This window comes from Benincasa hispida, chromosome 12 (genome assembly GCF_027475165.1).
Source record: "Benincasa hispida cultivar pf3 chromosome 12, pf3_genome.v1.1, whole genome shotgun sequence".
Lineage (NCBI taxonomy): Eukaryota > Viridiplantae > Streptophyta > Magnoliopsida > Cucurbitales > Cucurbitaceae > Benincasa > Benincasa hispida.
This window is the reverse complement of record NC_143489.1, coordinates 4768907-4794236: the sequence shown is the minus strand read 5'-3', so window position 1 is coordinate 4794236 and position 25330 is coordinate 4768907. Positions and strand designations below refer to the sequence as shown.

General features: G+C 31.6%; 2 protein-coding genes across 2 annotated transcripts; both read left to right on the top strand.

The window, feature by feature from the left end:
- The first annotated feature begins 6422 nt into the window (after window positions 1-6422).
- LOC120067866 (putative inactive receptor kinase At4g23740) lies at window positions 6423-9994 on the top strand. The gene is made up of 3 exons (XM_039019472.2): window positions 6423-6641; window positions 7358-8671; window positions 9130-9994. The coding sequence occupies exons 2-3, from the start codon at window positions 7438-7440 to the stop codon at window positions 9780-9782; spliced, it is 1887 nt and encodes a 628-aa protein (XP_038875400.1). The 5' UTR covers window positions 6423-6641; window positions 7358-7437; the 3' UTR covers window positions 9783-9994.
- A 4491-nt stretch (window positions 9995-14485) lies between these two features.
- Window positions 14486-20851, top strand: LOC120067344 (ubiquitin-conjugating enzyme E2-17 kDa-like). Its single transcript, XM_039018912.2, has 5 exons — window positions 14486-14565; window positions 14697-14792; window positions 15958-16085; window positions 19408-19512; window positions 20497-20851. The coding sequence occupies exons 2-5, from the start codon at window positions 14723-14725 to the stop codon at window positions 20638-20640; spliced, it is 447 nt and encodes a 148-aa protein (XP_038874840.1). The 5' UTR covers window positions 14486-14565; window positions 14697-14722; the 3' UTR covers window positions 20641-20851.
- Window positions 20852-25330: the final 4479 nt, after the last annotated feature.

The following is a 25330-nucleotide window of genomic DNA, read 5'->3' as shown; positions in this document are numbered from 1 at the left end:
CTTTAAATTTTTATAAAAATTAATTTAAAAGCGTAATTATTAAAAATAAAATGATTGATTGAGTAAGTAATCTAAAAAAATGAGATTCAACCAAAACAAGATTATATTTCATATTTTCAAAAATATATTTGATGACATATTCAGAAATTGATATCAATTTAAATAATGGTTCCGATACAAATTATTATTAATTTATTTATAAATAAAATAATTGTATAATTATTATTTTCTTATACCATATAATTTATAATTTATAATATTATACATATTTTTATTCCAAAAATAAATCGAGTTCATAACCTAAATACTTTATTTGTAGAAGTTCTTATTTTTCTAAACATAAATCTACATTTTAAATTTTCAAGTTTAAGATTTGGATACAATTAAATATAAAATTGTTCTTTTTCGAATATGCACTATCTCGATAACATAAACCAAAAAAAAAAAAAAAAAAATACCCCTTTAAATTTTTAACAATTTAACTCATAAACTTTAACACTTAACACTTTAGTATTTTTTTCAAATTTGTGAAGTTTGATAAGAAATTGTATTAAGGGTGAAGCATCGAAAAGCAACTTCAACGACAGTAAATTGGAAGGATGATATAGATAAACAAACCTCAAAATTTCCGATTAAATTATGCAAAATATTGTTAAGTTCGAGAATATTTTTCAATTATACTTTCTAGAATAAAAATATATATATTTGAACTCTTTAGCTTTGAATTTATTTTGAAGTAAATATCCTCTAATAGTTTTTCTCGTTAAAATGAACAACAAAAATTAACACAATAATTTATTGTAAAAATTAGAAATCGTACAAAATATCAAGTATAACTCAATCTTTAACTAATTAATATGAACGTTTCTCTCCTAGTTATTGCATATATCATCAACCAAAAAGATCGAATATTTAAATCTCTACTTCCACATATTCAATTTGTATATAATAAGTAATATCTGATACTATCTTATTTCAATTCAAAAGATATCTTGGCATTATTTAAGAAGATTTTTCTGATATTAAAAGATGGAGATACATATACTCTTCGTTCACACTATGATTTTACCTTCATAAATTAATTTGTAATATTGGTAGACCTCACATCATTTTGACAATAATATTGACTTATGGTAGTACTAACAATATTTTCATTATTTAAAACATTATTCACAAAATCATATCTTTTGTAAATAAAATATACGTTGAAGATGTCGTAGATGATGCAATATCTGTTTATAATCTTACCTATTAACCTACATGTTTCGATTCATAATTTTAGTTTTAGATTATTATTGTTGTTGTTATATTATTATAATAGTTCAAAGTTTTAGGATTTATATATATATATATATATATATATATATATATTTAATGTAGATTTTGACAAGAAAAGAACCCAGTTCATTAATCTGTCTTCCAAAATTAGTTTTATTGTTATTGTTATTATTTAGTACATTATTTATTATTATCGTTATTATTAATTTTTTTGCCGTAATTGTTTGAGATGCCCAAAGTTGGTTAGGGGATGGTAGCAATTAGCAGGAAAAAAAAAAAAAAAACCCAAAGATATATTGTAATTTAGATATGTTACTATGTAATTTAGATGAGTTGGTGAAATGGTTACTCAAACTGATTTTTTTTTTTTTTTTTTTTTTTACTCAAGTAGAACTTGACGATGAAGAAAATTGGCAATTTGTAAATATAATTTTCAAAGTAATTAGATTAGAAATTTGAATGGATGGAAACAAATGACTGAAATATTTGTATTTTGACAACATTTAAATTAAATATTTGAAAAATTAAATCAAATACACTGAATGAATGACCAGAAAATTAACATCTTACCTATATTTTATAACTCAATAAAAAATAATTAATTATTTATTTTAATTTAATAGCAAAATTAAAGATCAAGTGTGACAGTCGTAATCATGTATCAATATCAATTCAAACTTTGTAATTTGATTAAAATTATATATCTTCATATTTATTTACCCATTATCATAATCGTTAAGTAATAAAACTTTGGTTAAATTTTCTTTGAAGAAAAAGTTTAGTTAAGAATTTTGAAAAATTGTCAAAAACAACACTCTATAGTTTCTACATCATAAAAATAGTACACTTTTGTAAAACTCGTTTAAAGAGTTTTTCTCAATTCATCTTGCTCGAGCTCGGCCTCGAGATTTAATAAAAAAAAAAAAACTGGAAAAATAAGTTTGCTCAATGTGCTGATTGATTTTGAACACAATTACCACTATGCCCTCATATTATATTAAAATATGGTTGTTATATAATTTTTTATAAACCAATTAATTGGCTTTGCTTTACAAGTTTTGCACCAATTTTTTCGGAGACCAAAAACTAGAAATAGAAGGTATATATGTCAATCCTTACCTTTGTAGTTATGTTGGTTTGTAAAATAAATGTTGTTTGCTTAGGAAAAGTCGTCTAAATTTAAATATTTCGTCTGAGATTGGTACTATTAGCCCCGACGTTAAGAATGAATGGATACATCTTGGGTGAAATAATATCAGCTTCCAATGAGATGGATGGTTTTACCTGAGATTTTAATGATTTTTAGTAACTTTTTGGTACATCTGTTTGGTTTTTTTTTTTCTTCAGGAAACCTTGAATATTAGTTTGCTTAGGGGGCGAATGGAAGGAGAATTGAGAAAGAATATTTAGGAACAATTGAAAGGTTTAGTTGTAGACGTCGGAATAACGCATGAAGATTTATTGTGGCAAATATATAAAATAAGTGGGACAAATTATGGTATAAGATGGGATGTTCAATACGGAATTTGTATATGATGTGTATTTTCATAGATTCGAATGTGAATATTACCATAGAGGATGTAGACATATCTGAGATCGATGCTGGCATTGTTCATGTAGAATCACCCAAGGACCAACATCCGATGGCAATAGAAGTTGAGTTAACGTTCAACCTAGAATAACAGATTGACGACGGACCGTTGAGTGTTTCTCCTCAGATGGGAACAACATGTTTCTCCCTAGATGGGAACAACATATCAAATTCGTCGAGAAATAGTTAGAAGTGTGCAATTTGGGTACCAATGTCATATATAACCATAGAGACACAAAAAGCTAAACTTAGGGGACAAAAAAGCAAATGAAACAACCACAAAATTAGACCAAAAAACATGCAAATTGCCTTAAATCTCGGGCCATATTCGGCGAGAATAGGCCCTAAGATTGAATATCTCGAGCTCCTATCACCGGTCGATCACTTTCAATCTCGGGAGATATTAGATGAATCGGGACATCTTCATCCAATCTCGACCGAGATTCAAAGTGAAATCGGACGAGATTACGCTTAAATGACCTGAAATCCAGATTACACAGACAATGTACAACTAACTAATAAATTAATGTTCATGTAAATATAAAAACACAACAGATTTTTCAAATTTTCACGTTGCTTCTAAACCCTAATGTCAAAATAAAATATTTAACTAAAACGAAGAGATTAGTGAAATACCTTTCCTGTAATGAATGGAACCAACAACGAATCGGTACAAAATCACTTTGAGAATAAAAAAACTGTAAAGAAGAACAAACACGAGACATTAGTGGGAATCGATGCGTGCAAAAGGTGTACTAAATTGGTGCATGAAGAAGCTAATGCATCAAGGGTTTTTTCGTCCTTTCATGCCACTACTCTATTTAAAGTGGTAATGTTACACTTAAATCTCAAGGTCGAGCTCGGGCCAAAACTCTTTAAACGAGTTTTCCAAAGGTGTGCTATTTTTATAGTGTGAAAATTAAATATGGTTATTTTTGACAAATTTTCAAGAAGAAACGTGAGAAATTAGTGGAAATCGGTGCATGCAAAAGGTATACTAAATCGGTGCATGAAGAAGTTAATGCATCAAAGGTATTTTTGTCCTTTCACGCCACTACTCTATTTGAAATTGTAACGTTACACTTAAATCTCGAAGCCGAGCTCGGACGAGATGGCCCAAGAAAGAACTCTTTAAACAAGTTTTCCAAAAGTATGTTATTTTTGTAATGTGAAAACTAAATAGGGTCATTTTTTACATTTTTTCAAGAATTTTGGTCTCAATTTAAGTTTAATTTCAATGATGGCTGAAAAAAAATAATTACTTTAAATGACACAATTGTTATTGATATTTTAAAAAATAGTAAGATTATATTGGTAAATAAATCAACTCATTTTACTATATTTAAAAATAGTCAAAAAAAAGATCCCTTTGAAATTTATTCTTAGAAAGTTAGTCTTAATTTATTCTCAAATTTTTAATAGTTTTAGTTCCAAACTTAAAATTGAATTAAACATCATAAATTATCTTCAAGCTATTTTTGTTAGTTTTAAAAAAAAAGAGTTGTGGTCAAAGTAAACACAAGACATGTACTACCTTTTTGAGATTTGATTTTTCTTAAAAATAAAAAATAAAAAATCAACCATAAATCTAAATACAATAAAGTAACACATTTAGCCAACCTATTGTCATCAACATATTAGTTTTTAGATTAACTTATATGTTTCAAACAATGTTCAAAATGTCGATATCGACGTCGATCAAAATGTCAAGGTCTCAATTTTATAGAAATGTTGATTAAATAAAAAAAAAATGTCAATGTTGATACATATTTTTAAATTTTTTTTAATTATAAAAATATTTAAATTTTATAAAACAAACTTGGTACACTCTTCAAATAACTTTAAATAGTTATTATTAATATTAGGCTCATTTTAACTACACTTGTTTTGCTTATTTTATCTTATATATCATTGATTTTTTAAGTTTTAATGAAAATTTGATTTCCCCTTCAGTCGATGTAAAACAAATGTACATGTAAAAATATTGATAAGGTTTTGTCCTCTGGAAATACATTATTATGACTTCATTTTTTTCCCTAAAAATTTACTATCTTCTACCCTTTTGACTGCTTTAACATTAAAGTGTGTCACATCAATGTGTAATTATCTCTTTTGCACGTCATATTTTATCCAAATTATAAATCATTGTATTTTATAGTGACACATGATGGTTGAGTGAATTTCCCTTAGCTAGAATTTGCCATCCACAATTACTATACTATTGTCACTATTAAATAAGACTAACAATAATAGCTTAGTATCAAATGACTTTTACTTATTTTGGTTACATTTTTATTAGTACAATTGGATATTTGGAATGAAATCATCGACTTTAAAATGTTAGTTGAAGTACTGCTAAGCTAGGCTTGAGTATTTTAGGTAAGAAATTTGCTCATTCACTTATTGGCTATTCAATATTTCCGAATAAATTTGAATAATGACTAAAATGTAAAATTAATGAATAAGGCTCCATAGTTATTTCGCAGTGGGAAGAAATAAATAATATGCATACAAATAACAACATTAAAAAACCACGTTATTTATTTATTATAACTTCGTCGGTGCAAAACCTTCAACAACAAAACTGTACGATTATCGGATAAATAATAAGGTTAAAAATCATTTTTAGTCCCTAATTTTTTTTGTCGATAGAAGTAACAATTTGATATCTGAATTTTGATTTCTAACAATTTAATTTTTATATCAACAATTTTATAATAATTTAGTTCATAAATTTATTATATAATAATTTTTTTTATACTTCAAAATTTGTAGAAGTTCATAATATAATAAATTTATGAAAATAATATATATATATATATAAGGTCAGTATAGTAGAAGTTAATAATAAGGTAATGAGATTTCATAAATAAACCGTTAAACTAATTAGAGACTCAATAAGTTTATAAAATACAAAACCTTATATGACAAAATATTACAAATTGACATGTAACTTTAATATTTTTTTTTAATGCTAGAGACTAAATTGTTATAATTTTATATTTATACGTTGCTCAAATAACTAAAAATAAATAAATAATGAAATAATGAAATTCCAAACCCCATTTGGTAACTATTTCGTTTTTTGTATTTGATTTTTGAAAATTAAATCTATTTCTTTTCTATGTCTTATAGTAATACAATAATTAAATTCTTAACCAAATTACAAAAAAAAAACAAAAACAAGTTTTGAAAATGGTTGTTTTTAAATATAGAAAAATAAACTAAAATATTTATAAAATAGAAGTCTATCAATGTCTATCATTGATAATTCGAAAAATTTACTATATTTTGTAAATATTTTCAACAATTTTACCATTTGAAATAATTTTTCTTTATTATTATTATTATTTTGGTTTATTTTTTACACCACCAAGAGTAGATAATAAAGTAAAAAATATAGAATTACTAATAATATGTAAATGTAATTTTTTTAAAAATAATAAAAAATCAAATGGTTAAGTCCAAATGTTTTGTGTAATTAATAATCGGCCCCACAATTCGTAAAACTTTCTTCGTCTCCATTTAATTTAACCAATCCAAAAAATGCTTCACAATCATCACACTCTGTAGCTGTGCCCTGTGGGTTTTTCCCCTTTCCTCTCCATTATTAGTTTACCGTTTTTCTCACTCTCTTCAGTTATGTTTATTCATTAATCACTCTTTCCCTTCAATCCCCATTTTCCCTCTGCGTATAACAGTCACAAGCGCCATAGCTTCACCAACAACCACCTTCTTCTTCTTCTTCTTCAGAGCTTCAATGGCAGCACTGGTTTGAAAGCGCTTTTACCCTTTTCCTTTTTACAAGTCTATTTAGGCAATCATAACTTTTCTGCTCCTGCTTTTTTAGATGCTTTTTTAGCTACCCTTTACTTTGTCTGAGTTCATTTGAATTTGATACCCATCGTGCAATTTGTTCCAGAGAAATCATTGCACTCACCCAGTACCTATCGTCCTGCATTTTGAAATTTCTTGTTCAGATTTGTGAACTACTTTTGCCTTTTTTTTTTCACCTTCTTTTCTTTTGAGCGATGGGGTAGTTGTTTGTTGTTGCTTGCATTTGTGAGGGTCTCTCTTATGGTGTTTGTTTTAGATCTTAAGCTAATAATTTGGCTTTTGCTCTGTTTTCTAGGAAAAATGTATTTTATTTTGTTTTTCTTTCCCCCTTTCTCGTTTATTGTAGTTCTGGGATTCCTTCAAATTCCAGCAAAGCGAATGACTGAGTAAAGAACAAAAAGAAGCTTGGTTTGGAGTGAGAAGGACTCTATATGATTTCTGAAATATAATAAAACCCTTTTTTGACTAAACTTCAAAAATTCAAACCCTGTGAGTTTTATCGACTTTTCTCGACAATGTCTTTGGAATCTGGTTTTTCCATTTCTCTTTTCCTTCACATTCTCTTCTCCCTTTTTATATTGATTTCAAATTTGTCTATCTAAACTATTTCGCTTTTCTTTTTCCTTTTTCCATCTTCTGGGTTCAATATAGTTTAAACCATAGACGCGCTGAGAGCGAAAGAAGCTCTTGCAGTTGCAGCAACATCTCGTTCTGTGCTCTACAGACCTCTAATGGAAGCTCTGTGGATTTTCAGCTTCGTTTTGGTTCTGGGGTTGGTTTTTTCGCCAATTAATGGCGACCCAGTTGAAGACAAGCAAGCTCTGCTTGATTTTGTTAAGAATCTCCCTCACTCTCGCTCTCTTAATTGGAATGCGGCTTCCCCGGTTTGTCATTACTGGACTGGTATAACTTGCAGTCAAGATGAATCTCGTGTTATAGCCGTTCGATTGCCCGGAGTTGGCTTTCATGGCCCGATTCCGGCGAACACTCTCAGCCGGCTGTCAGCGCTGCAAATATTGAGTCTCAGATCCAATCGTATAACGGGGGATTTCCCTTTGGATTTCTCGAATCTTAGTAACTTGTCTTATCTTTATCTTCAGTTCAACAACTTCTCTGGGCCATTGCCTTCTAATTTCTCTGTCTGGAAGAATCTCACCTTCGTGAATCTCTCTAATAATGGCTTCAATGGCCGTATTCCTTATTCGCTTTCTAATTTGACAGCACTTACGGGTTTGAATCTGGCAAACAACTCTCTCTCAGGAGAAATACCTGACCTCCAAATTCCCAGATTGCAGGTTCTGGATTTGTCTAACAACAATCTGAGTGGGAGTGTGCCTCAATCTTTACAGAGATTTCCAAGCTCTGTATTTGTAGGTAATGACATATCCTTTGCAAGTTCTTTATCAAACAATCCTCCCGTACCCGCGCCATTGCCCGTGTTTAATGAAAAGCCGAAGAATGCTGGGGGGCTTGGAGAAGCAGCATTGTTAGGAATTATAATTGCTGGTGGTATTTTGGGGCTTCTGGCATTTGGCTTTCTATTCCTTGTTTGCTTTTCAAGAAGGAAGAGAGAAGATGAATATTCTGGGGATCTTCAGAAAGGCGGAATGTCGCCGGAAAAAGTGATATCAAGGACTCAAGATGCAAACAACAGATTGGTTTTCTTTGAAGGGTGTCATTATGCTTTTGACTTGGAGGATTTGTTGAGGGCTTCTGCTGAGGTCTTGGGGAAGGGAACTTTTGGTACTGCATATAAAGCAATCCTAGAGGATGCCACCACAGTTGTTGTTAAGAGGTTGAAGGATGTAAGTGCTGGGAAACGCGATTTTGAGCAGCAAATGGAGATTGTTGGCAGTATCAGGCATGAGAATGTGGTTGAATTGAAGGCTTACTATTATTCCAAAGATGAGAAGCTGATGGTTTATGATTTCTTTGGTCAGGGAAGTGTCTCGGCCATGTTACACGGTATGTTACCATCACAATTCTCAACTATGTAGCTTGTGTCAACTGCTGATGATTGTAGTTATCATTTTTCACGCTTGCCATGACCATGTTCTTTACTCTACTCAAGATTAGTACTAAAAATTACAATCCTTCATAACATACTCTACTTTGTTACAGAGATAATATTCTAAGTTGAGAGTTCGCCTAGCAAGTTGTGAACATTCAGTGTTAGTTCATTAATTTGGCATTCTTTTACTGGAATGGTTTCTTGGATTGCAGAGAAGGTTTAGCCTTACTCTATGATCAGCTGCCAAAGATTGTACTCTTGGTCTTGGGGCAATATAATGTCCTAAAATCTGTTGCTATGAACACAAATTTATGAACAAAGTTGGAGGTCTATTCTCCCAACAGTAGTTTTCAATATGTTCCGAATGTCTTTGCTTGTTTCTTCTCTGAGTGATGAATGCTGTTTTCTTCAGGTAAACGTGGAGAGGAAAAACCCCCATTAGATTGGGACACTAGACTGAGAATTGCAGTTGGTGCAGCACGAGGAATAGCCCGTGTCCATGCTGAAAACGGCGGGAGGCTTGTCCATGGAAATGTGAAATCCTCAAACATCTTTCTGAACTCTCAACAGTATGGATGTGTGTCTGATCTTGGACTAGCAACTATAACAAGCTCACTCTCTCCACCTATATCCCGTGCTGCTGGTTACCGAGCCCCAGAAGTGACAGACACTCGCAAGGCAACACAAGCTTCAGACGTTTTCAGCTTCGGTGTGGTGCTCCTCGAGCTTCTAACCGGAAAGTCACCAATTCATGCGACAGGTGGTGAAGAGATTGTCCATCTGGTTAGATGGGTTCATTCAGTTGTCCGAGAGGAGTGGACAGCTGAGGTATTTGATGTAGAGCTGATGAGGTATCCCAACATAGAGGAAGAAATGGTTGAGATGTTACAAATAGCCTTATCATGTGTGGCCAGGATACCAGATCAGAGACCCAAAATGGCGGAAATTGTGAAGATGATTGAAAACGTTCGACCGATGGAAGCCGAGAATCGACCTTCTTCCACGAACCGATCTGAAAGTTCAATGCTGCCACAAGCTGTTGAGACAGAAAATTCAACCTCTTAGTAAGTTGTAGCCAATTTGTTCTTTTAGTTCTTACCTCTCATATTTAGTATTTTGCCAAGCTTTACGTTTTTTTTTCTTTTAGATTTGAATCTCGTCTTCAGATTCTAGTTTTGCAACAGTTTATGAACTCAACTGTTAAATTTATTTTTCTTCAACTTGATTTGAGTTGGCTGAAGAAATTCAAATCATATGAGCTTGTTATGTAGCTGCAATCAGAGGCCAACAAATGGCAAGATTTTCCAATTGTTCACAAGAAAAGAAAATTGAGATTATATACATGGACTTCCTATAGGTTTCACCCTTTGAAATGGGTTAATAAAACATGTTTAATAAGATTATTCAAACCAAATTTATAAACATATAAAGGCTTTAATCTAGTTATATTCATGTTTTTTTTTTTCTTATCAATAAAAAAGTAAATAAAAATAGAAAACAATATATTTATATTCATCTTAATGAGGGAATGGGTTTTGTGAGGACCCAATCAGAAGGGGACAACAAAATTTCAGTCTATTCAATGGTTGGAGATAAAGTAAAGATAAGATTTTTCTTTTCCTTTCTTTGAATCAGCTTTGTCCTTCTCAGAGGGGGAAAAAAAAGTTTTCTTTTAAGTACATGTAAAATGCCTTCCCCACTTTCACTCCCACTAAATCCTAACTTTGTCACTGTCTCTAAATTTATAAAATATTAATTTTCTTTAGAATTTAATTCATATTTCATTAGACTTTGGAGGAGTATAGTTTAGTTGGCTTAAGAGTATTAACTCTCATCCTTATTTGACTTAAAGAGTTCGAAGGTCTTACTCTTAAAAATATAAGACAAAAATTGCCATTTAAAAAAGGACAACGTTTTAAAGAAGATACCTAAAGTGAAATTGGTTTTTTAATTTTTAATTTTTTAAAAAAGAGAATATATATTAGATAGAGACAAGGATTTGTAACTTTTAAAGATGGAAAAATAGAGAATGCATCTTTGACTCAACTCAAGCCATAACATTTATTCAATTTTTTTTTTATAGGAAAGAAAGAAACATAAAAGAATATTCCAATTTAGAAAATTCAAATCCTAGAGAGAGTGTTTTGAACTTCAAAGTCAGTCTAGAGAGTCAACCATAAACTTGGGTTTGGAGAAGAGATAATTTCTACATTAAAATAATTAATTTTGTAACTCTGTAGATTATTTTTTTTTCTATTTGGTTGTCATAATGCAACAATTATTTGTATAACCATTAAGTAAATAATCAAAATATTTTTTTTTTCAGGAAAAAAAAAGTTAATTATGAGCCAAAGATAAAGAAAATCTTTTTGTAATTATAAGCTTTTTTTTTTTTGGAGACTTTGTAATTATGAGTTCCATGTGGCAGCTGTTATTAATCATTGTTTCAGAGTAAAGTTTAGGGTGAATAATTAGGGGTTTGAAAATGAAAAGAGAGAGTAATTAATAATTATGATGAAATCTTTTTCTTTTTTTACTTATTATGGAAACAAAAGAAATCATTTCGTTTTCATTTGTCAACTAAGCGATGAAGTACTAGTGAAAGGTAGGGTTGGTAGTGGAGTAGGGTAGAGGTGGTGATGCACTTCCCATCCCTTCTTCGTGCGGATTTTTAATCCCGTCTCCGCCCCATTCTCCATTTCAAGGAGTTGGAGAATTCCAGTTCGGGGATCGAGTCCCATGGAAAAAAAATTCTCGTTTATTATTTTTAATTTGAAATTAACAAAATTTTTATATTTATATTGAAATGATACACTTTTTAGTTAACAAGTTGATATTATTAAAATATTTTAATATTTCTTTAATTTAAAATTTAATAAAAAGTTAAAAGTTAATTATATTATGAAATGAAATTAAAAAAAAGTAAAAAAACAAAAACAAAAAAGTAGCTCGATATATATATTAAAAAATTTTAAAAATTATTCAGGGCGGGGATACCCTTTCCATCTTCGCATTGTTCTTGGTTCGGAGACTCATTTTAGATCCCCGATTAAACTGGGGATTTTCTATCCCGATCGAAGCATAGACCCGACCCTACGTAGATTTTTGCCATCCCTATTGAAAGGTGAACGTTCAACCTTGAGAATTAAGAACAATATCAATTTAATATAATCAAAAGCATCTGTTATCTAAAAAACAATAAAAACAAAAACAAAAAGAATGTTAAATTACAGAATTTATTCACATTAAAAGAGTTGGATCACTCTAGATTGTTTGTGTTTTTTTAGTTTAATAATATGTTGGATGAAATTTAAGAATACGACATTTGATTTTGGATGAGAAAACTACTACTTTAAATCCTGGATTTAAGTTTTAATCTAAATCGTTTCTTATAGATGTAAGATTGAGATACAATAACAATTAATCTACAACCAATAGCAAATAATTTGCATAAATGAAAAACGAGCATTTAAATTTTAACAAAGTATTCAATTAATTAAATCATAAATACCTATGACTACGTCAATCCCTAAGAACTATGAATTTAACCACATATATTGGTGAAATAAACATAAAATCCTAGGCTAAAATGTACAGCAAAACAACAAAAAAATTTGTGAGAAGACAAATCAGTTGCATCTCCAATATCTCCATGATCTTGAGCTTCGGAAATTGATCATTTTCTAAGCTCCAAAGCCTGTTCAATCTTTTCTCAATTTTAATCTTGTTTGTAGGTAAAAGTTTTTAAGAAAATATTTTCTTTTGTACGCTCCAAAACTATATTTTTGTAAAAAATGGCAATACTAGGATGCTCAAGACAAATGTCTTAATTCTTTTCTAAGAGATGTATGATTATAAATAAAAAAAACTCACGACGTTGAGACTTTGTAAGTACCATCTTGATACTACATACGAGAGCGATAGAAATATTGCACGTGAGTGTGTCTTTGATTATTTTATTTCTCACACATTGCTTGATTTCTACCAAAGAAATAATTATGTATGTAAAGTTAACTAATGAAGCATAAAAAAGAGCAACAATTAAGCCCTATAAATAGAATATGTGCTATCATTCGTCGAAGACATAATGCTTTAGTTAGTTGAGTCCGATCGATCTTTTTAGTTTCTAAATTTCGGGACATAGTTGGCTTGAAGAATACGAGTTCAGGTAGTGAAATTGCTAATTCCACTTCTTGTTTAATCCAAAAAGTTTGTGAGTCTCACGACCAAAAATAACTTCTTGCATTGTGGATCTTATGACTAGATAACACTCCAAATTAAACAACTCTACTTCTTGCACTGACACTTCTAAAGAATTTGGAATGTAAGTCCATGTCATTTATATATACATTATATTTAACATGACCCTTATAATAATTAGGATAATAAGTGATGATTTGACACAACACGATCCAAATTCGTTGCTAGCTAGATAATGAATGATGGGACAAACAAATGAAATAAAGATTAGACCAAATTTTCTTGATTCACCTACATTCGTACTATTTTGTTACCACAAGTTTTCAAATTATCACTTAAACATGATTTCAAGACCAAATAAATATGTATAAAATATTTTTTTAGTCCCTAAGGTTTGTTTACCCTTTTTAAAAACATAAGAGACTAAATGAAAACTATACAAATATCTATGAAGCCGAGATACTTCTGATTGTGCAAAGAATCGATATCAGATACAGATATACAAATACATGATTTGAAGCATATGATTTTTTTAAAAAAAATTCAAATATGCGTACATGTTTTTCAGATACGTGTAGCAAATATGCATGGGAGATACGCTGGGTCTTTTTTTTTTCAAATTTAAACCCAACCACTTAAAAAATCCAACCCACAATCCATTTTATTTAATTGCGTGTTTTGAAATAATTTTAAAATCATCAAAATCATTTTTTTACCTTCTTAAAATCACTCGGAAACACACTTTTAATTACTCAAAATTAATTTAGTTTTCAATTTTACACTTTTAAATGCAATTTTCATATCATCAAAGTTAGTTTTAAAGAATTAAACATATTTCACGGTGATTTTGAAAATGACAAAAGTAATTTTAGTTTTAAAGAATTAAACATATTTCACGGTGATTTTGAAAATGACAAAAGTAATTTTAACCTTTTTAAAATCACTCCCAAACATAAAAGTGTACTTAAATCGAGCAATCCAAACAAAATAAATTAAAAATGATAAAACATAAAAAGTTAAAAGAAAAAACCTGAAACGTAATTAAATTTTCATTCTGTTCTTCTCTCACTATTTAAATCATGATTCACACTCATCTTCATTCTTAACTTCATTCTTCAATGTTCATATTCTCCGCTTCTTTCTTAGATAGTCGCTCAACCACCGCTCAACATTATTGAATTTTTTTCAAGTTTTCACTCTTTTCTTGAATTTATTTTAATATAATTTAAAATAAGTATTATAACAATTAATTGAGTATCATTATATATACACACGATTATATATAATAACATATTTTTAACGTATTGATATTTTAATATTTTAGGATTGACTTATTCTATTGTATTCATATTCTGTATCTGTATTTATGTTTGTACTTCTTAGACAAATATAATAACGAGGAAGATGAGGGTTTAAAACAAATATTTAGCGAAATAAAATTAGTAAATAATATATTGGTGGTGGGGTCCACATGAATTAGACCAATCAGCTAAAGGAGTCTACGGAGTACACAGTACACTGCCCCCACTGTATTGTTATTTTATTTTATAGTTTTTTGGGAATATATAAAGTGGTTTTTGTAAAAAATGTAAATCCTCTTTTTTTTTTTCTCTCAGGCAAAACAACAAACACGCAGGAGGATCTCAAGGTGAGCTTTCTTTTTTTCTATTTCTTTCTTCTCTTCGCTTCGCTGCTTGTATTTTCTGCTGTATTCATTCATTCATTCCTTTGTTTTCTTCTATTCTTTCTCTGTGATTCTCAACTCCAAACGATCTGTAGAGGTTCAACACTTTTGGATTTTGGTGATGGCTTCGAAGCGGATCTTGAAAGAGCTCAAGGATCTCCAGAAGGATCCTCCTACGTCTTGCAGTGCAGGTTTCTTCTCTTTCTCCTTCTCATCAACTATTTCCTGCCTGATTTCCACTGCTGGTATTAGAACAATTCAATATCTATTTGTTTGATTTATGTTTTCTGGAAAACTGGAACGAGTTCTGTTCGGTGTTTATGATCTTCCTTCTAGTTCTTGTTTTAGTGTTTTTTTTAGCGCGAGTGAGCGAGGATAGATCGTGTTATTCTACGTCTTTAGCTTTGGACATTAATTGAGAGTTCTGATCTTTGATTTGTCCTTAAACAGTGCTGTATTTGCTACGGGATCATAGTAATACGCTAATTAGTACTAGCATATGATCCTTATGCATGTTTGCGATTGTGCAGATGATAAATCTATAAGTTTGGCTCGGGTATCGTATTTGTATGAATACTATTGTTGAGCTTGTTGCCAGTTTCCGTGTATATTCTTGTAGGTTTAAAATTAAACCTCTTTCTATTCTTACTCATTGATTTCAAGAATAATACCAAACAGATAGAAGAAAGAATGAGTCAGAGGGAAATCTTTCTGTATTTCATTGCCAAATATAATCGCAGCAGTTTCCAAGAGTATTTATGGACAAGATAACTCTCCAACTGATATGACTAATGCATAATCTTTCTCTAACTAATATGGACGCATCAAACAGAATTTCAAAAGTAGAATATTAAGAACAAGTAAATTTAAGTTAAAATTTCATTTATTATTTAATTTAACGTAAATATATTTGAAATCTAATAGACCAACACTTGATCCGCTAACACTTCAAGTGAATGAAAAAAATACACCATTGATGTCGTTATAGGTTAAATAATAGATATAAAAATGAATGCTAGGAATAAAATAATATATGAAAGTATATGTTGGTCTTATCCAAAAAAGCTTTTATCACCCTCCAAATTTCTTATTGGGGATCTTATCCAAAATAAAAAATAAAAATTCTTACTGGGGAATAAGAACCAACTTTGATCTTACTGATAAATCTATAGTGCAATTCTATGCACCATGACCTTCTTCATTAGTGGAACTGTCGAGTAAGTTTTGTGCTTTTTCATCTTTTTTAATTGAAGAATTTATGTTGATTATTTTGTACTTCAGTTGGCATAACTAATCACTAATGGTTATAGAATTGTGTTCACTTGATTTAATAGTCTGTTCAATGAAAATCTCTAGGCCCAGTAGCTGAAGACATGTTCCATTGGCAAGCAACAATTATGGGCCCTCCTGACAGTCCTTATGCAGGAGGAGTGTTTCTTGTCAACATTCATTTCCCTCCAGATTATCCGTTTAAACCACCCAAGGTACTTACAATTGATATGCTCCATTTACATGACATCTCTCTTTATGAAGAATACGAAGATCTCTACCCAACTGAAATTACAAGAAAACCAAAAAACTTGACATAACATCTCGTTAAGGGAAATTATAAACCTAACCTCACACAAGGAACTTGCTAAAATGTTTCCCTTACACGACTCTTAAAGAAACCTCCTTGAAGAACTTTTTAGAGTTTTCCCCTAAGAAATAAAATTTCTAATTATCTGCATCCTTTAGCATTTTTTTTTTTAAATTATATCAAGTGAGCTAATGGACAGTTGTTCTGTCCCTACTAATGCATCCTTTAGTGTGGTTTCCCTTTGGCTTTGTTCTGCTTTTCACTTGGAATTGGTGATAAAATAGCCTCTTGTTTCTTTAAATAATCTAGAAGACTAAACCACAAAGAATTGTAGAGGCTTCCTTTTTCTTTTCACTTAGAAATGGTGTTAAAATAACCTCTGGTTTCTTCAAAATAATCTAAAAGACCATCCCACGAAGAATCCTTTTGACTGCTGATTGAAATCTAACTTCCCCAAGTTCCAAAGGGAGAAAAATCCATGCTTTCCTCACGCTTTGCTTTGCAGTATCCCCAAAACCAGCAGCTTCTTCTGCGTGAGGAATTGCCAAGTTCTCCTTTTCCAAGTCTTCTCTTTGGAATAAAAATCCGAGCCTTTCATTAATGCTAGAACCTCCTCATTCTTTTCCTCTTCTGTCTCTGTAGAAATTTCGTCCTCAACTTAAGAACTCCCTAGTACTTATCTGTATGCTTCAATGTATTCAAACTATTTTTGTTTGATCTTTTAGAGACAAAATGCGAACCATTTACATCGTTAGATGTTTCGGATAAATTTTTAATAGTGCCATTTTGATTTTTTTTGCTGTTTATATAATATAGTTTCACCATGTATTTAAAATCAAGAAGAAAGAGAAAAGAGAGTTTTCCATTCAATGAGCCTGGTAAGCCGGCAAACATGTAAACTATTTAACAATTTTGCCTTGAGATCAAACATTGATTTATCTGAGCAATCTTTCACTTTTTTACTGTAAATGCTTTGAGTCATCGTTCAAAATTGAACTATTGCTATGAGTCCCCTCCGCATCTTTCCGCCACGTGCACATACACACACCACCACCACCACCACCACACATTGTGGGGTGGGGGTGGGCAAGAAATTTGGAGAAATACTGAAAAATAAAAATTATGCAGAATGAAATTATATTAAATGGTTAGAACCTATTGTTCAACATGGAATCTCATTTACTAAATAGATGCGAATGAGCTAAAACTAATATTGCATAGATTAATTGCATTTGCAGTGGTATGTTGCTTTCAAAGTGTTTTCGGTTCTACTTCTCATTAATGGCACTCCTAGAGTAGAATTTCTTGCAATTTTGGATAACAGACATACCTACGCCCCCTCCCTGTCTCAGTGACTAATATTCTTGGGATGGGAGACTAATTAACAAAGGAGTCCATAATTTTCCTGTTTGAAGTAGTCCCAAGCAGGGGGAGCCAGAGACATCAAGTTTTGGTCAGTCATTTTGAAGATGACAGAGTTGCTTTTGCTTTGAAATGTTGGAAATCGGGAAAATTTATCAAGATCCTTCCTTTTTTTAAGGTGGTTTTTGGCTTAAGTGTAACATGGAATCTTCCACAAGTTTGAATTCGTTGGCTGAAACTTGGCCTCTGAATTACCTTGGCTTTCCCCTCAGTATTTGTCCCAGGAACATAAGGCCAATTGCAACTAACCATGGAAATGCTCCAAGTAATTAGTGGAGGATTGCAAGGGTTGGCGACCTAACAAAATGGCAAAGTGGCATTTGGGATTTCTCTTTGAATTGCCAGCAAACTTGGCAAAGTGGCATTTGGGATTTCTCTTTGAAATTTGTACTCTTTGGCATCACCTAATTGCCAGCGAACTTGGTAATGATCATTTGCGGTAATTCAACCGCTCTAAGTACCTAAAAAGTGTCGAAAGTCCCTCTTTCTCTATAGCTTATGCAAGGACTTGGTTTGGCGGATGAATGAATGTTCTTTCCAGTGGTGGTGGATGGATGTTAAATTTAGGGAGTACCCTGTGGCCATTGGAATCTTTCCTGGAACTTATGAAAGTTGATGTTGAAGAAATAGGCTTTCCAATGTCTGACCAAACTCTGAAGAAGATAGAGTGAAGTGAGCTGAGTTCAGGGTTAATTTCCTGTAAATAGACATGAACCAGAGAAGTAAAACTCTTATCCTTTGTAGGTAAAACACAGCAATGCAAGATCACCTTTTGATCCTCTGCACCTTTGCCTCTTGATTTTGGAATGAACCGTTTTGGGTGTTTGGTTAGGGTGGTCTCCGGAACACCCAAGGACTTCCATGTGCAGTCGATTTAGAGTTTAGGTTTGGCTACCCTTTTAAACCCAAAAAAAAAAAAAAAAAAAAAGGCCCAAGTTGTCCTAGGGGTTCTATGGCCATGCTTATAGCTATTCTTTCCAAAGCTGGATGTAGAGGAATCCTTGCATCTCGAAGAACAGAGGTAGACATTTTGAAGCCATTGGGATCTTATAAGATTTTTGGGCTACTTAAGTTCTCTTTTAATTATAACCTTAGGTTACTGATTAGATAACTAGGATTCCATAAACGCTTTGGCTTTGCCCTTGGTTGGTACCTTGTCTTCCTAACTAATGCCCGTTATAATCAATCTTTCAAAATGAATAGTTTTCTTGTAAAAAAGGACATAGTTTGGAGCTAAAATTACCAAACTAAATGCAAAACCATCAACTCATCTACACTGTTTTAAGTATGCATCACCATTGTCATTTTCTCATTTTTGGCGATGAATAATTCAATTTCCCCCTCATACATTACAGAACTTTATGTTACTAGCTTTATCATTCTATTAGGCTGATGGAGAATTATCAAATTATAATGAGTATTATGACCGAAAACTGACTCCCCTCCACACCCAATCGTTTTGTTTTGGGTTGGTCATAGATGAGTCATACGGTGGATTCATTCATTGATTCAATGCCCAAGATAATTCATGTTAAGTTTCGATATTTAACCCATTGGAATTTGAAAGTAAAGTTTCAATTTTGTATGTTTGTTTTTCCAATCGATACTGATCTTCGTCATGTTAATTACAGATCTCACTCACATACTTTTTTGTGTTATGTTATACCATGTTACTTGTTGCTGATTTGAGAACTTGCATATTCACTTATAAATGTTTATCCCTAGGTTTATTACTTAAGTTTATTCACTCAATTCCTCATAATATGTAATTGGAAGCTAAAGTTGAATCCATTTAACTCATACAGGTTGCATTCAGAACAAAGGTCTTTCATCCCAATATCAACAGCAACGGTAGCATATGCCTTGACATACTTAAGGAACAGTGGAGTCCTGCACTAACCATTTCCAAGGTTGTCACTCTTTGCATAAAGGGGATTCATAAGGGGGGGAAAATACTTATTGCAATTTTGATTCATACATTGATAACTTAATTAAGATTGACATGCATTGTCTATTTCTGACTTTCGACCTGCTGTCTCATCTCGTCCAGCCTGTCATTTTGGATGGGTTGTTAGGATATAGCCCTGTTACTGCTGAACAGAACTTTTGGGCCAATTTTTCTGGATCAACTAGTGGGTAGTATAGGAAAAATCCTTACCACTTGGTGGAGTTAGCTCCATTTGGAATTACTTTCAAAGTGCATAAAAACATTAGTTTTTACTCATAAAATCACATTTTTAAGCATTTGGTGGAACGTCATTCCAAATAGTCTCTTATTTGCTTTAGGTTAGGGATCATCCAGAGACAGGATTGGCATCTGAAAATATTACTTATTAGTATACCACTCTTAGTCTGTCTTAGTTATATTTCTGAAGATTGGTGAGATTAGTTTTATTCCACACTATGGTATACTCTAGACATGAATCTAACTTGTAACATTGATTAGGATGTTCTTCAATAACAATACCTTTGATGAGGAACATTTTGGCATGCACAGATTATCCAATGAAATTAATTAGACAAAAAATATCAAGTGGATGCTATCGATGTTCGTTTCTGTAATCCCTGAATCATGTTAATCATTTTCCTGCCTATATTATCTCTGATAATCATTTTCCTGCCTATATTATCTCTGATGGGAACATGCTGGTATCTTTAGGGAATCTAATTCTAATTACCTCTTTATTTCATGCATTATGGCCTTCTATTACTACTTTCCATGGCATTGGTTAGTTTTAGTGTACAACATTTTGCTCAGAATTGATCTGAGAATGGTTTGGCTTGGTTCTCTAAACTGAGACATCTTGTTTTCATCCATTCAATACAACACATTGATTATACATTGATATAACTGGCTATATATTTGAAGCATATGGTTATGTTTTGTGCCCCAGGTGTTACTTTCGATCTGCTCGCTGCTAACGGACCCGAATCCTGATGATCCTTTGGTGCCAGAGATTGCGCACATGTACAAGACTGACAGAAGCAAGTACGAGGCAACCGCCAGAAGCTGGACCCAGAAGTATGCTATGGGTTAGTGCGCTGCTTTGCTTAGTGTTAGAGGAGGGCTTCTTTCCCAAATGGCTTTTACTTTGAATTATATCTTTGAACCTGTCTCTTTTATCCAATGGGGTTTAGGTATGTTTCCCTCCTGAAAACGCTGCCTGTTCTAAACTTGTTTGTATGGATAAACAAATTTATCTTTAATCTTGAGAGTTTATTCCAATAAAACCCTATCTTGAACCTGAACCTACCCAATGCCGTTGATGGAAAAATCTATGGTCAATTAGTACAATGGGTTAAACGAAATAATGTCTCAAGTGAGCCATTTGGATTGGAAAGCTTTTCTAAACATACAAGCAATGTCTTCTTGATGTTTGTGTGGGATGTGTTTTGATTTTGTTTTTTGTTTTTTGTTTTTTTTTGTTTTCCTTGTTCTCATGATTTGTCTTACCAAATCATATGAGAACGTCATAGAGGGAATTTTTAGATGGTTTGATTTTCTAAGTTCTCGTTTGGTAACCACTTGATTTTTTTTTTTTTTTAAAAAAATTTAAAGTATGTCTATTTCTTCTACATATCCTACAATAATTTGTATCTTTCTTTAAGTACAATAGTTGAATTCTTTGCCAAATTTTAAAAAACAAGTTTTTTTTATTATTATTATTCTTTTAGTTTCAAAACTTGAATTGATTTTTTAAACTATTGGTAAAAAAATAAATAACAAAGAAGAAATTTAGAGGTGGAAGTAGTATTAATAGACTTAATGTTTAAAAATTAAAAAAAATCAAATGATTATCAAATAGGTCTTAAGTTTTTGTTTGATAACTATTTGTTTCGGTTGGCAATTATTTTATTTTTGATTTTTTACTTTGGAAAATCAAGCTTACAATTGCTACTTCAACATGTAGTCTTAATTTCATTACCTATAAAAATCAAACTAAAATTTAGTATACCATGATGCCTAAATAGGTATCCAGTAAAGAAAACTGAACTGAAATTTCAAAACTAAATGTAATTTTTGAAAACTTAGGCTCCGATTGGGCATGAAGTTATATTTGGAAGTGACGTTGAAATGGTTAAAATCAGTTTTCTCCATATTAAAATCACTTTGCACACACATTCACTCAAAATTAATTCCACGTTTGATTTCACTTTTAGTTGTATTTTTATACTATTAAAATTTATTTTGAATGACAATATTTTTCAGAGATTTTGAAAATGACAAAAGTGATCTTAATTATTTTAGAATCACTTTCAAACATGTCATTAAACTTATAAATATTATTTTCACTTATAAGTTTTTATGTTTTTTATCCAATTTTCTACTAATGTTTTAGAAAATAGTCTTGAAAGAGAAAAAAAAGTATAGTTTTGACTAACACGTTTTTTTCTTTTTAGAATTTTAACTTTAAGTGTTTATTTAACAGAAAATGAAACCATGATTAAAAAATTGGAAAGATACAAACATAAGTTTTAAGAATAAAAAACTAAAAATGAAATTGTTATGGAATGGGGTATTGGTATTTGAAATTAACTTTATAGATATTATTTCTACTCATGGATTTTCTTTTATTTTATTATTCATTTTCTGGTGATGTTTTCAAAATGTAAAATTGAAATTATATTGTTTTTAAAAATATATATATATGAAAACGTGGTACTCGAAAAATATTATAGTTTTCTAATACTTATATTCTCTCTCTTATCTCCCAATTTTTAATAATCTCCCTAACCTCTTTTTTTATTGATTCACAAACCCGGTAGCCCGCCCAGAGTTTGACCTTCTCCGGTCCTGGAAGGAAAACCCACTGAGGATTCAGGACACAATACAAGAGAGAGATGGAGTCGTCTGGTTGCAACACGGAGGGGCGAAGCGGCTCGACCGATAGGGAGAGGGGCGTGTGCAATAGTTTTCTTTAAAAGAAACCACCCCACTCCCTGCACAGGGTTGTTCTAGACGGGCGATAGAGAGAGGTGGAAGGAAGACAACCTCTCATGCATTACCAGAAGGAGACAGCGCGAAGGCTAACTTCAGTGGTAGGTGCTGGGTAGCATTGGTTCTTGGCCTCGGGCAGTTGAATCACCAGCATCTCTTCCTCGTTTCACGAAAGCCAGAATCTTTCAGAAAATGGATTCCTATTCGAAGAGGCAACTTGGACAACTTCTCACGATGTTTGTCCGGAGTCCACTGTATTTAACCTTAACCATCAGCGAATGGTACTATTTAGAGCAAATTGGCAATGAGTGGGAACTCCTTTATTTGATGTAACTACTTGCCAAAGCTTGACTAATAAGGGCTCGACCAGCATGGTCCTAAGGATTATTTTAAATAGAAATAGGGAACTTTAGATCCTGGCCTTGGTAGAACTTGTCTTTGATTGGGATTTCGATTGATAGCACAGGTGAGAACACCCCTAATGGGCTCGCTTCACCGATCTCTATATAGATCGCCTCTCTTGTTGCCGAATCGAAGGGGCTTGGCTTGTACCAGGCTTTAAAAGTGGAATGAGGCTCGATGTAATTGAGCTCGACCTTTCTATTCCTCGGTAAGCAGACCGGGGGAGCATGGGGAGGGGCGTGGCAGTTCAAGTGAAAGTTTATTATACTAGTCCCACTAAGTATTAAACTGGCTGATACAGGTTAAGAGCATAAAGAGCCTCATTCCACTTGTCCAGCCCTCTTCACGAACTTGTACAATATCTTCTTGGTGGAAAGACGTACTACTTGCTTACCCAAGGCCCGGCTCCATAGTAACAAAGTGGAAAGTAGGCCCGCCCTCCTGTTCCCTCTACTACAGCTCCAACCGTGATTGATGAGTGGGTAGGTGCACCTCACTCGGGACCAGAGCATGTCGTGAAAGAAGCACACTGGGCGTGCTTCGACCGTGTCTCCGGGGCCGGCACACAGGATCTTAGACAGGTTTCGTCCCCTCAACGGAGACTAGTGCTTTTGCTGTTGTCTCTGCCACAGCTGCCCGCTCCTTGCGTGACATTAATCAGGGGCAATCTCTCCTAAAAGTAATCCGTAGTAGTGGATTTCTAATTCCCCACGAATCCGTTTATTTTTCAAATGATTCATAGCTGAAGAAATGATGGGACTGATTCTTTCCTCCTTGATGGGGGCTTTGACTCATTCAAGGTGAAAAATGAATGGGGTTGATGGTGTTGGCTAAAAAAAGGGGGAATGACTTACATTTTTCTCTCTTTCTTCTTCTCCTTTCTTTTTCTATCCTCTCTCAATCTTTCTTCGTCTTTATTTTACTATTTCTCTTCTTCATTTCTCTCACTTTTTATCAAATCAATTTAATTAACTATAAATCCCATATATTATGGGTCAATTGGTTTTGAATTTATTTTGTCAACTTTTGATTATTTTTTTTGGAAGTTCTAATTTCAATTTGATTTTATGATGGGAAATGATAGTTCGTTAGAGAGAAAAAAGTGAAAAGATTTTGGTGTCAAAATTTTAATATTCTTAAATCAATAGTTAATTTAGAAAATTCAAATTGAATCATTTTATATATATATTTTTGAGAAAGATATTATATACCCTTAAACATAATGTAAACACGTTAAAAAATTATGGCAAAGTCTAAAATTAAGCAAATATTATAAATAAAAACTTTATGGCTTGGTACAAGTATAAAATTGAATAGTTACTAATTACTAAATTAAATTGACAATACTTATAAACATAAAATCTCAAATAAGTAATATTACATTTTTACACTTAAGATTTGAGTTCTGTTTCAATTTAGTCCCTAGATTAAACAATTTACATTTTTAATCACAATTAATCTAAAATAATTATGAAGTGAAATTTTAGATTCAATTTTAAAAGTGATGAAAAATAGTGAAACTTAATTAATTATAATTCGTTTAATTAATTTAAATTTAGTGATATACATTAACACTAAAGATGAAAAATGAGTATTTAATAAAAAAATCAATGTTTAAAATATAAAATTTGAAATCTAGAGATCAAATTGAAAGAAAACTTAAATGTCAAGGATAAAATGGTAACATTTTGAAACCTACGGACTTATTTATTTGTTTTGATTTCAATGAGTTTATTAATCTGGTTAGTTTCAAGCTTTAATTTTAACGAAAATATCATTATTTACTTTTTTTTTTTAAAAAAAAATTCATGATAATCTCCTCTATGAATTTAAAAAGAAACACAATTTTTTTACCTACACAATCTTTGCTGGATGATTTGATTAAGAACCAATAATAATTTTAATTATAAATATTTGAAAATTGAGTAATAATAACAGTTGAAGAGATCGAATCTCTAGTGGTAATATCCTATCATATACAAAATAGAAAGTTCATGGATATGTTAGATAGTTATATTTTATTAGATACAAACTAAAATTTTAGAGATTTATTAGACACAATTTTTAAATTTTATCTAATAAATCTCTCATTATTATGGTTTACGGTAAGGACCTGTTGTGGTCATCTACGATATTACAAAGGCTACTGTTGCTCGATGAATTTTAAAATAAATAGACAATATTTGAAATAAATGAATATAAATCTTATTTATTAAGTGAGGTAATTAGGATAAAAAGTTTAAGCATAAACATAAGAATCTACTTTTTGCTATAATGAGTCTAAATCATTTATTTTTTTTAATATATAAGAAGAGTGAATGATTTGATACAATGGTCCCTTAACATATAATTTATGTTAATATTGAATTAAGGTCTAAATCTTGATC